Raw genomic sequence first — 13,513 nt, 5'->3', positions numbered from 1 at the left:
CCTCCCATATGTCCATTCCCATGATTCATGGATGAATGTGAGAATAAAAACTCTGGTTCTGTCTTTATTTCAGAAAAAAAAATCTAGAGAAATATGTTAGAAGGTGCAGAGTTCTCTCTCTGACAAAGGGATACTTCCCTTTGGCTGCCATGCCTATCCGCTAATAATTTGGTTACAGAGACCAAGCTTTGAATGATATTTAATGAAAGGCAAGAAAGACGAGGATGATTAATTAGTGGAAGTGACAGAACTGCTTTATTTCCCTGGATTCAAACTCAATTAAGATTCTCCTGGTGTTGCACAACATAATCAGGGGGAAATCGTGTTTTTGTTTTTGTCATGTACTTGTGGTTTACAAAGCTAGCTTTCTAAATTCAGAAAGGAAATTATTCCCTTGGGAAGCATTATTTTGTCTGACCCCTGCAATCCAGAATCCCACCGTTTATAAATGTATCGCATTTTTAGAACACTGAGTAAGAGCCGTAGGAACCCGGCATCTGAAGGCCTTCCTTATAACGTGAAGCCATCGTGAACATGGATCCTGCGAAAGGCCAGAGTGTGCTAGAAAGACCCCGTCCTCTGCCCGCGCCCGACGTTTATCTCAAGGCTGCTGTACTAGCACCGTTTCCGTTCTTAGCACCGCCACTTTGCAAAACAGCCCAGGGGGCAATATTCACACTGCGCTCCCTCAGAGGCAGGCTCTTGTGTGATCCTTCACTGTTCTATATTCTTCTCACTCCAGATCCCTGGGACAAAACACCCTTTTAATGGCTAACCTTTTAATGGTTGTCCTTGAAAGGGACCAAAAATTGAGCTCTATTCATCTTCCCGGTTGTTCTGCAGAAGGACCAGAGGACCATGGTATGTCCCTGGTGAAGTTTCTTCTCTGCCTTTTGGATTAAGCTGACACCAGGGTGTTTCTCTTCCCACTTTCCAGCTCTTAGTTATGCAAATCTTTCTTGATTCACTTGCAGAGAAAAGTTTCTAGAGTCATATTCATAAGGGAAATTGAGTTCAGGCATTTGGGTTAACTGGAGCATTGCTCCAGCCAAGCTGATCCAATGGGTGTCCCTGAAATGGCGACAGGGCAGGAAAAAATGTGCTCGTATTGGTTTCTCCCATTTCTCTTCATTATCATCTCCTGCACTTTTATAATTTCGCAGGGATAATCAGAAAGGAGAGGAAGTACAATTAACTTTAAGATTGTTTTTCTTAGTAAAGCAATAAACAAAATAGCAGAGAAGAAAACACCACCATGACATATATGCAACAAATACTCAGATGTTTCATCCAGGCTACGCAAGTTTTCATATTAAATAGAAACTGCTTGCAGTTTGGTAAAACTGCCTGTAAAAAAAGCCAAAATTCTTCCTCTAGAAGAATTGATAATTCTTCTGCTCATGTTCATAGTAACAAAATGTAACAGCTTTATTTAAAGTTATACTTACTAAATTTGATTCTAAGAGACGTTTCAGTGGTGTATATTTCTTTTTAAAAAGTGAATCTTAACTTATTGATTGCTTATTGTGTGCCAGTGATTATGCTAAAAACAATGTAAAATACTGAGAAATTACAAGATGTTGCCTGCCCCTAAGAAACATACTTTTATTGAGAAGCCTTAAAACAAATGAGTACAAAATGACATTTTGTGGTTCAACTTCTAGGATATAATAGTCCCTAATATTTACTGGGTGCTTCCTATGTACCAGACATTATTCTAAATGATTCACAGAATTGCAGACGGTAATTCCACTTCTTGTGGTGAGATTTTGTAATGTATATAATTATTGAATCACTATGTTATATACCTGAAACCAATATAATGTTGTGTATCAACTATACTTCAATTAAAAAAAATTTAAAAGTTAAAATTAAATAATTTAATCTTCACAACATCCCATTGAGGTGCCTCCTGTAGATCAACGCCATTTTTCAGTAGGGAACCAGGGGCACCCGAACCCTTCACCACTATATCATGCCATCCCTCATGAAGTAGTTGTTGAGTTGGGATTCAGAAGAGGCCAAGCCATTGCTGCCTCTGAGGCTTGATTTACAATGTCAGTTTCCTGCCGGGGTGATGGAGGGAGAGGGTCTTGCTGTTCTTGTCTGTCTTCAGTTTCTCTCCTCAGGGAGACCTTGCCTCCTCCAAGGGAGCAGGCTCCCCATCACCTCATCTCCATGTGCACCCATTTCTCCTCATGCACATTTCTTGCCTGGTCCTAGAAAGTGCTCAAGTTCACAATGCCTGGAGGTCAGTGATAGTGGAGTGGTATCACACAGAGAGATAGAAAACACTTAAAAACTGTCATTTTAAGGAGAGGCCACATTTTTTTCAGGTGCTGAAATGGAAAGAAAAGAGAACAAGATACTATATACTAAGATAAAAATGAATATATTTCAGGAAGCTGAAGTTCCATGATGTTAGTTTCATCCGTAAAAAGTCACCTGCTGAAACAAAGGAGGGCAATGGGTACAGTGTTCAGGAAGAGTTTATCTTTAGGAGATCTGGTACGAAGGGCTCCTTGAGTATTGGTAGGCAGTGGTTTCTATTTTCAATCAGACCATTCTTAGCTCTATTATTAATGTACTCCTCACTTTGTTTTCTCAGCCTGATGCCTTGTGTGTGGCTGGTGTTAAATAATTTTTATAGGAATCAATAATGAACGATTACCTACATGAACGAATGGCCAATTAACTTTCTCATCTAAGGAAACTAAGGGAAGTGACTGTTTTGATAATGACTTTACTTACCCAATAGAAATAGAATGGAAACTAATGGAACATTAACCCAGAAATGCATGAAACCTATTAAAGTATGTAAAAATCACAATAATCTCAATTGCAATAGGAACATTGGCAACTTTTCTTTAAGTGGATTATGTATTTTGAGACTGTCACCTATTTATCTTTAGTTTATTTTGCATTTTAGAATTAGTTATATAAGACTCAAGGTCTTATCTCTATTCTTACTGGTCCATAGTGCTGGTGTTTGCCTGTGGACTGCATTCAGGTCCTGTGAGAATGCTCTTTTCTTTCTTTTCACAGAAAGGTTGCGGGTACCATCTGGACCTATTAATGGTGGCTCTAATGCTGGGAGTGTGCTCCATCATGGGCCTGCCGTGGTTTGTGGCTGCCACTGTCCTCTCCATCACTCACGTCAACAGCCTGAAACTGGAATCAGAATGTTCAGCTCCAGGAGAACAACCCAGATTTCTTGGCATTCGGGAGCAAAGGGTTACGGGGCTTTTGATTTTTATTCTTATGGGTTCATCAGTCTTTATGACCAGCATTCTGAAGGTAATGAAATCTGCCTTTATGAATTTGAGAGAAGGCAGAATATGTTTATTACTGTTTAAAAAATTTCATTTGAATCTAAGCCATCAGTTTGCAAATATTGTATGGCATGTGATGAAAAGTGATGAATTTCTTTACCATGTTTATATAACTTCTACAGTTAACAGGGCAAATTACGTGCTACATTTTAGAATCCTTAAGTGCATAAGAAATGTAGTCTGGAAAATTTGATGTGCAAATTGGTATTGCAGTTTTGAAATGGTGATCAGGGTGTGGGAAAAGTCACTCATTATTTCTGATTGACTTGTGACCTGAATTCACTGCAGGTGCACACAAAATAAGATTTCCATTTTCTTGTCATTGGACAGCTGTATCTGCAATTAGCATACTTAGTATGAGATACAGGTGCAGAGATGAGCAATGTCTTAGTTATGCCCACAAATGCAGTTTTGTATTTTAAATGTTCCATAAAACTGCTATAGGGATATCATCATTTTATATACTTCTTTTTTTCACATTTAAAATAATTGAACCATTTTGAAGAGCAATTATTTTGTCATACTATTTTGGAAGATATTTCCAAGGTTTATCAATTGTATTTTAAATGATAACTCATTTTATTTCTCTAGAATTTGAAATTTCTAATTGAATTATTGAATCATTTATGCAAGTTTACTTGTTCTTAATCATTTATGCAGGTACATGTCAAGAATTAATTTCTATGTTATATATATAGGGATAGAATGATGCTGAGCTATTCCAACTAAAAGAGAAAAATTGAACAATTCATATGTTTACAAATATTTGGTATAATGTAGGAGCAATATCCAAATGTTAACTCCAATCTTCACCTTTAATCCCAATATTTCACCGTTGTGAAACAAAATTCAAATTGCCCTAAAGTATCATAATAAAAATAGCCAACATTTATTGTTTGCTATATATCGTGTGTACTTTTATAGGTTTTGACCTGTTAAATACTCATAAAAACCCTATTATTATCATCCTTTTTTAAATATTGGGAATCTAGGGCACAGAGAGCTTAAGTAACTTACTTATGGTACTGCAGCTAAAAAGTGCTAGAGCTGGGATTTGAACCCAGGTGTCCTAGCTCTGTCTTATACTGCTTCTAAATATTTATTTATTTTACTGTGTTTTTCTTTGGTAAGTGCAAAATAGCATGACCATATTACATTTGAAAATAACTTGTGTCTTTCTTCCAAATTGTTCTTTTGTAGTTTATTCCCATGCCAGTTCTGTATGGAGTGTTTCTTTATATGGGTACTTCATCTTTAAAGGGAATTCAGGTAAATTATAATAAACCATCTGTGATGACTTATCTTAAGGTCTATTAATGCTGAGTCATGGGATAACTAAGAAAAGGACATCATCTGAGGAGTAGCTTTCATACCACAAATAAGTTTCTTCAAGCAGGTCCATAATCTTAGGGTCATTTGTTTAGCATAAGTATATTAAAACTGTCAAAGATTTAGACTTTACAATCCCTTTAGAAAACCAATAGCAGTATGTTGCAAAATACATCCAAATGCCGTTAGTCTTTGATACTGCAATCTAATAAATGGTTTATTCCTTCGGATAGAAAAAACCTTCCAGCACAAAAATGTTTGTTGTTACAGATACCATCAAAATACTGGAAACAACCCTATTGTCCAACAGCAGTAAAAACATTAGGTACAGTCCTTTAAAATTGATAATTATGATGAACATGAAAGTAACATGGTAGAATTGCTTATGGTATAATGCAAAGTGAAAACAAGTTGTACTGTCATAGAGCTATGAGTATGGGTAGATTAAAAAGGAAGGTGAAATAATTGAAAACAACTTATTAACATAGGGAAATCATGACCAATGTTTCCTTTCATATTTATTTTCTGTTACCATTGCACTTGTATTTATAGAATTATTTTTTAAATTAAGCTAAAAATAAAGGGATAAAGAAAGGAAATTTCAGAGTATAAAGGAAAACTTAGCTTTTTAGATCACCACTGTTGTATTAATTTTTATTGCTGCATAACTAATTCCTATAAAACTTTGTGGTTTTAAACAACAAACATTAATTAACTCACAGTTTCTGTGGGTCCTAAATTTGGAAACAGATTAGCAAGGTTGTTCTGGCTAAGATGTCTCTTGGGGTTGCTGTCAGACATGGACAAGGGCTGCAACCTTCTGAAGGCTTGACTAGGTCTTCAGGAGCTCTGTCCACAGTGGGCTTATCACACAGCTGACAGCAAAAGACACCAGTTCCTAGTTTTTGTGCCCCACGGGCTTCTCCATAGGACACTAAGTGTGATGCTTCCATGACTCGGGAGCTAAAGTCCTTCAGAGTGAGCAGTAAGAGAGAGGGACGGCCAAGTCACTGGGCCTTTTAACTTCATCCCCAAAGTCATACACGGCCACTTCCACTTGTTTTGTGTTTGTTAGTTAAGTCATTATGTCCATTTTACACACAAGGTGAGGGAAATTAGACCCCATCTCTTGAAGAGCATCATATCAAAGAATTTCAGGACACATTTTAAAACCAACACAAGTATCTTAAATCTTTACAGCGATTGTTGGCCAGTTATCCCTGCTTATGATACTGTAGTGGGTTGAATAGTGTTCCTCTCAAATTCATATCCACCTGGAATCTAAGGCTGTGACCTTATTTGGAAATAACCTTTACTGCTGTAATTAGTCATGGATCTCAAGGTGAGCTCGTCCTGGATTTAGGATTGAGTGGCTAAATCCACTGACTGGGTCCTTCCGAGAAGAGGGGAGGACACAGAGGGACCCAGGGAGGAAGGCCACGTGAGACGGAGTCAGGGACTGGGGCTTTGCTGCCATAAGCCAAGGCACATCGGAGCCCCCAGGAACCAGGAAGGGCAGCGGAGGCCCTCCCTTACGCCCTGCAGGGAACCCACGGCCCTGCCGGCACCTTCGTTTCAGACTTGGAGCCTCACAACTGCCAGAGAAACAAATTTTTATTGGTTGAAGCCACCAAACGGTGGTGATTTGTTATGGCAGCGCTAGGAAACTAATACAGATTTTTACTGAAATTTACCTTTGAATAATCTTGTTTTATAATTTGACTTTCATAATCCAAGATATTTAAATTTTCTTGAAACTAATTTTGAGGGTTATTTAGAAAAGTATAGTGTATTTTTTGTTGACGGAAAGGAAAGTGTAAATTGCTGCTTTTTCTGTGACACAGCGAGGTTCATTGCTGTTCAGAGACATAGAAAGTCACCTGACTGAGTGTTTTGAATTTGTCAAATCAACACGTGTTAAGTGGAGCACAGGGTGCTGGACGGTGAGCTACAGTGCAACAACTGACTGCAAGAGAAGCTGAAATAGAGACTTTAAAAAAAGTTATTATTCTCAGGTCCTGAAGGAAGTACCTGGAACACCCGGAGGGGCCACGTGGGGAGGTCAAGGCAGAGTACAGACATAGAGAGACAGGACCTAGGATCTGTGGATGGAGTGGTTTGGGTTCCTGGGTTAAGGCCAGATTGGTCAATTCAAATCAAAAGAATGGGGTTTTGGTAAGTCCCACGGGGACCTTATCTAACGGACATATACGGGGAAGGCTCTGGGGGCTGGGGAAGACTTTGGGTCACAAGGCTATTGGGGAAGTCCTATCAGGAGCTTAACGTTTCCTTGTGCCTCTGCAGGCTGATGTTCAAGGCATGTGCCTACAGGAGGGGCCAGTGTCAGTTTATGGTGATGGCAAGCTGCTTGGCCAAGCAAAATGGTGGCTGAGGCTCCAAAACTATAGTGTAGCTTAGTTAAACTCTTGACACAGAGGGACAGACAGCACAGGAACTCTTGTCCTGAATGAACAACTAACCCACTTCTGAGTGGGGGACAAAGGCAAGCACTTAGGTCTTAGGCTGGTGCTGGATGTCAGAAGTGAGACAAAACTTCAATAAGAAGTCATCGTAAGATGGCCGTACACCCAAAGCAGATAGTATGACTGTGCATCCTGACACTGGGTGAATTTAACCTGGGAGAGGGAGATGTTTGAGAAGTGTTATGCATTTAAATTTTATTCAAATTAGATTTTATTTCCTCATTTATAATTTCACCTATAAAAGTATATTTTCATAGTATATTGAAAGACTTGGTTTGGTAAGGCAGATAGGGAAGAGTACTGGAGGTTTTGTTTATTTGTTTTGCTGTTTTTTTTTTGCCTTTGGCAAAAGTTCCACGAGTACTAATTTCATCTGTAAGTGAAAAGTATTTATTATTAGGCCCCAGGCTTACATAAATACAGCAGCAGAAGTTTAAGAAACAAAGTAAAATAATTTTGATAGGTTTCAACAGATTTTTTTCCCCCTAATTCTACTCACATGATTTTATACCCATGAGGTTTAGAACTAAACAAGAATGTCAAGTTTTGGAATTATTTAGGGTGTGAATCTTTCAAGTGAAAATTGAGGAAAACATTATCAAAGGCCCATGAGAAAAGTATAATAAGCTTTAAATAGCACAAATGAAATAGCAAGCGGGGTCTCACACTGAGAAACAGGGTTAGTGGACATTTAAGTGAGCCCCAAACTCAGGGAGTTGAAATTCCCCAAAGTTGAATTTTGTGGCTAACTGGATGGGAAAATGGGGTATTGCTATTAGAACCAGATAAAAGCCAAATGTGAAGCTCAGGATACAGGTATCATGATTATCATTGCCTGAGTAACAATAAATATGTGCTGAATACCACCAGTTCAAGGAGCATGTTAATTAGTTACCCTCTATGTTGAAGGAAATGATATGTTACCTGATTGGCAATATTAAGGAACTTAAGATCTAGGCTTCTCACTGTGCAACATGGCAGAAAAAACATATCACAGTGTTCTCACGGATGCTGTTTTTGTACTCAGATATATTACCACATCTATATTCATTGCAATACTTCAGGAATCCAAAGGAAAGCAAATGTGCCATATAAACAATAACAACTGAAGCACCCACACACCGAAGTACACTTACACAATCACACAGCTTCACAAATGGAGAAATGGTGGCAGAGGAAAAGGAGTTCAGTAGAAACTGAAGCATTCAGTTATAAGTCAGAGGATTTTACTTTATTTCATCCCTACTCCCATCTCCACCATGCACCAAGTTTTATTTGTTTAATGACATGTAATTTTAAGAGATACATAGGGGATAGAAATAAGACCTAATAAAATATTTGTGGGCAGTATGGAGAGGGATGTACCAGGAAAAAATTCAGCACTTAGTACTTTCGTAGAAGGCTTTCAATAAATATTTCTGGAAGGTACTAGTGAATATGAATAAATAAATGAACAGCTAACGACATATGACTTGGTTTAGAAGGCTCAGGGAAGAGGTTATGCTATGCCAAAAGACACGCAACAGACAAGGAAAGACTGGCTTATGTTTTGTTTGGGATTCCTATTGTAATGCAAGCAAGATTTTGGTAAAACAGGATGTCTTGATCCTAACATTTGACTCCCTTGGCATATAATAGTAATTTTGGAATATTTGATGATGATTATTTGCAATTTTCCTATAAGTTAGCTAAGAAAGAAAATCTAATATCACTCTCTTGAAAATGCATAATAGATATTACTGTACAAATGGCATGAAATAGAACTGACAGTGATTGAAACCATCATTTTCTAAATAATCACTTCTTTTTGGAAACATTGAAAACTGCAAAAATTGGCCTGAGAAAATTTAACAAAATGATTCACATAAAATAAACCTAACAGGCAGTATAATTTGTAAGCAAAATGTCATTGAAGATTTAAGTTTTTTGTGAAAATTTAATTTATAAAACTTGAATTGAGAGAATTTGCTTTGGTAGATAAAAATGGCCTCAAAATCAAAGCTGTAGCAATAATATGTAGTCCTCAAGTAATAATACTGTCTTTATGTTAAACTTAAACAGAAATACAGTTGATCAGATGAAAATAATTTCAATAAAATATGATTGAAAAAATATATGTATTTGTAATATATAACAGATAACATTATATATAACATCTAAAGTTTATAAAATAAATACAGTGCAGATAGGAAATTGGTAAAAAATATTAAATTGAGTTAACAAAGTTTGCTCTGGAAAATACTGTATCAACAATAATTCACCTAGGTTAAATCTTTATGGCTAAGACGTTTGTGTTTGTAAAGACAGCATCTAAACCTTGTCAAGGATCAATGCAGCAAGGTGAGAACAGCAGAGTCAAAATAAGGAGGTCAAAACACCCTATTCAGCAGCTGGATATGGGTTAAGAGCTCAGGAGGGAGAGGGCTGAATGTAGGTCAGGGCGTCTTCACAAGACGCCCTGTGAAAGCTAAAGCCATGGTTATGGATATGCTTATTCCAGGAGAAAAGACAGAGTGAGAGTCCAGGAAGCACTGGTGCTTAGTGGGCAAATAAAGGAAGAGATTGTGATCTGATAATGAAGAGGAGGAGGAGGAGTATAGTTTTGTCTTTCAAGGCTACACTCTCCCAGGTAGCAACATTTAGCATTAGCTTTAATATTTTTAAACTCTTCTAAATTATAACCTGTCCCCATGTTCCAGAGATGTGGGCTATTGTGAAAACTGAAATAGCATTTCAGAGAGTATGCATGACAATTCCCTTTCCTGATGCTAAGATGTCAACTTAAGTGTGACCCAGATGCATCATATTTGGGAGCATGTTGAATATCTACTTGTCCTACTTTCGCTGTTGTCAAAAACCAATTTAGTCTGTTTATCTTTCAGTTGTTTGATAGAATAAAGCTATTCTGGATGCCTGCAAAACATCAACCAGATTTTATATATCTAAGGCATGTTCCACTTCGAAAAGTCCATCTCTTCACGGTTATTCAGATGAGTTGCCTTGGCCTTTTGTGGATAATAAAAGTTTCAAGAGCTGCTATTGTCTTTCCCATGATGGTATGAAACTTCTAAGTCAACTCTTTCTCTCTGATTCTCTTCTCTCTTTGGAACACATGAACTGAAATCAGAACAACAGAGTCATTTTGAATGATCATGAGAAACCATTGCATCAACTTCAGCTACTAAAACTAGTGACTAAGGAGGGTTTGAGATTATACAAGAATTTCAGTGGTTTCCGTGATTCATATTAGTTTTGTCTCTATCGTTCTGATTATTGGTAATGGTTTTTTAATTGAAGTTGGGTGGAAAAATGTAAACTTTCAATATTGAACATTAAAGATACACTAGCAAATCTGAAAGTTAGGGGGATTTAAAAAATTGAAGTTCATTAAATATTTCAGATAAGTTTCAAATACTTCCCAAAATATAGTGAATTTGAATACCTATAAATAATTAAAAATACTATCAGTATAGATAAGAATGGTATTTAATGTTCATTTCAAATTATAAAACTAGTAACTATCTAGAAAAACAGTCAAATATGTTTTGTAGTTTTTTTTAATGGCTTCTTTAAATGACTCTGGGGTGTGGTAGGAAAAGGAAATGAAGGAGGTAAAAATATAGACAATATTTTTTATGCACATATATCTTTTGTCTCTGCAAAAAATAAACAAACCTACATCTCCCATTTCTATTTTTTCGCTTTTTAAAGCTATTTTGTTGTTTACTGCAGGTGTTAGCTCTGGTATTCGTAAGAAAGTTAATGGACCTTTTGTTTACCAAACGGGAACTCAGCTGGCTGGATGACTTAATGCCTGAGAGTAAGAAAAAGAAGCTAGAAGATGCTGAAAAAGAAGTAAGTCGGAGCAAAACCAGTATCTTTATAGAGAAAAGGAAAAGGAGCCCTTAGATGGTAATAGTTCTTTGCAAAACCAAATTATTGTGTTTATCTTCAGATAGTGATTACTAACAACCACAGGTGGACTGGTTTGGAAGATCAGTGTTTAAAATCATAAAGTTGCAGCTTGAACAGAAAGAGAGCACAGATCTTCCCTCAGGAAACCAAACCTTGTGTAATATGCAAATGCTTTGTGCTTCGTTATCCTCCAAATTATAAGGTTAATGTTGCTGAGTTCTCCCTGTGGATGGCAGAAACACACTGATGCTTAACTATCTTAAAGTTATGGTCATGCCACAATTGCTGTTTGGTTGTAAATGTGAGAAGAAAAAAATCTGACATTGTTACTCTTGGTATTCTAGGGAACAAGGTTTTCATCAAAAGTTCCTAATTTTAATCAAAAGATAAAATCAGTTATTCTTAAATAAATGAAATGCTTAAGAGGAAAATGTGACCTTATTAGCTTTCAGGCTGATTTAAGATTGAGTAAGTGAAAGCTTTTAGGATTTAATGACTTTCGTGGACTATTCTAATTTGGTCTATTCTGTTTGCTATATTAAAACAATTCAAGTTTTAGGGCATATATGAGTTCATGTGTGATTGTGGGTCTTTTGAAGGCTAGTGGTCATAATATTTTTGAGAGTACAGAAAAACTGCAAAGAGTATAAATTCAAAAATGACTGGTGTGTCACTTAGTAGAATAACTGAGCCTATAGCCTATGAAACAAGAACAAAATTTCTGTGTGTATAGAAATGAAGATGAAATAAAATACTGGTAAGAATCATTCATTATTTCTCCCGTAAGGTGGTTAGTGAATGTATTTACTTTTCTATCTACAGAATATTTTCTCAAACCGTATATGCGTTCTTCTCTTCTTTGGAGCATCTGTTTGACAACATTTCAGTGGTTTTAGGTTTTACTCAGTCATTAGGTCAAGCAAGATTAGCCCACAACATCTAATGAGATTTCTGCTCAGATGTTCCTACAAATATGGCTACATGATGTGTGGCTATCTGGCATTCCCTCAGTTTTTCATGGTTTCCCATCACTGACATGCAAATGGATTTCCACATTTAGAGATTGATCATGATGATACATCTTAATTTTGTATGAATATTTCACTTTTCCCAAATACTACAGACAGAACAGTCATATTTCTAGTGATATAATATTAAAATATACAATAAAATTATTATTTCTTTATCTTTCTATTCGATTTATTCTTATTTAAGTGAGATTTTTTTTAAAAATATGCTTTAATTAGGATATTGTGGTAGTCTTTCTTTTTAGGACTTTCCTAAGATTAGCTCTCATCTTTAGATACTGTTGAAAAAAATGACAGAATTTGGCATCAATTAAGTGTAAATAAAATGGACACCAGAATGTAGATATTCCAAATGCTTAAATATCCATACTTGATGTAATTAAAGTTATTCAGGCTGAAAACAATTTCCAAGGAAGTTTTAATTCCAAAGAGGACAAAACCTTCTGATCTTGAGCTTCTCCTCAGTCTTTCTGATGACAGTACTGCTAAGTTTATTAATGCAGTAACTTATAAATGTAATTTTTATTTATTCTCCTGCTTTGATTTTCTGTCAAATGTCTTTACTATTTCTCTATGAAAAAGCTAGAAACATCCCCAGCCATGTAATCACCCCTTCTACAGCAGTCTCCTTAGGCCATATCCATGCCATGGAGCATCCTTGCCCTTCTAGAACTTTGTAAAATAAAAATGATATGTGTATATAACATATGTTTAATATTCTTCCCTTTTATCATTCAAAGAAATTTTGTAATTCTCCCTTTATATGTCTGTGAAATAAAAGAATACAGTTTAATAATAATCATAAATTTATTAGAATCTGCTATTTCTATTGCCCAGAACCACTGCATTTGTATGATTCTTATATGTACACATGCCAGATACCCATTTGGGAATTAATTAATCTCAGACAGGCAGAGATCCTATTTAATGAGCTCCTAACCTTTTCATTTTATGGACTCACTGTACTCTGGTGGGTATATACCTTTTCTGATTATGAACATAAAGATTTTAGAAGTAATTAAATATTACTAAATTTCCTATAATTCATGTTTTCCAAAAGTATATAAAAATAGATTAAAGATTTATTGAGGCAAATTTATAGCTGTATCCTTCAGATCTGAGTATGAGAAAAAGTGGGGGGAAATACTTTGTGATATATTAATCAGGATGCTTAAAAGACCCTTAAAATATCAGCTAGATAAATATGATGATTATTTTTTCATATAGTTCTTAGCACATGGAAAGAAACAATAATCAATAATAATGCAATAATCAAGAAAATCAATAATACAGTGAAGAAGTAATCCATAATTGAACATCAAAATATAGCCATGACTAGTGCAAAAAATAGTTCAAAAAGGGGCGATGCTCATTCTGACAATGGAGATAGAAAAGCAAGTTTCAAGTTTCAGTTTCTATCTTGGAA

General features: G+C 36.0%; 1 protein-coding gene across 6 annotated transcripts in view; it reads left to right on the top strand.

The window, feature by feature from the left end:
- The window catches only part of SLC4A10 (solute carrier family 4 member 10), a 268,072-nt gene that overhangs the window by 239,275 nt on the left and 15,284 nt on the right, over positions 1-13,513 (top strand). For all 6 annotated transcript variants that reach the window (XM_036884247.2, XM_036884246.2, XM_036884250.2 and 3 more), the window contains 4 exons: positions 3,046-3,297; positions 4,533-4,601; positions 10,027-10,200; positions 10,877-10,999. In XM_036884247.2, coding sequence (XP_036740142.1) covers positions 3,046-3,297; positions 4,533-4,601; positions 10,027-10,200; positions 10,877-10,999 — 618 coding nt within the window. The remainder of the gene's footprint in view (positions 1-3,045; positions 3,298-4,532; positions 4,602-10,026; positions 10,201-10,876; positions 11,000-13,513) is intronic.

This window comes from Manis pentadactyla, chromosome 8 (assembly GCF_030020395.1).
Source record: "Manis pentadactyla isolate mManPen7 chromosome 8, mManPen7.hap1, whole genome shotgun sequence".
Lineage (NCBI taxonomy): Eukaryota > Metazoa > Chordata > Mammalia > Pholidota > Manidae > Manis > Manis pentadactyla.
The sequence above is the reverse complement of the archived record's forward strand: the minus strand, read 5'-3'. Positions and strand labels throughout refer to the sequence as shown.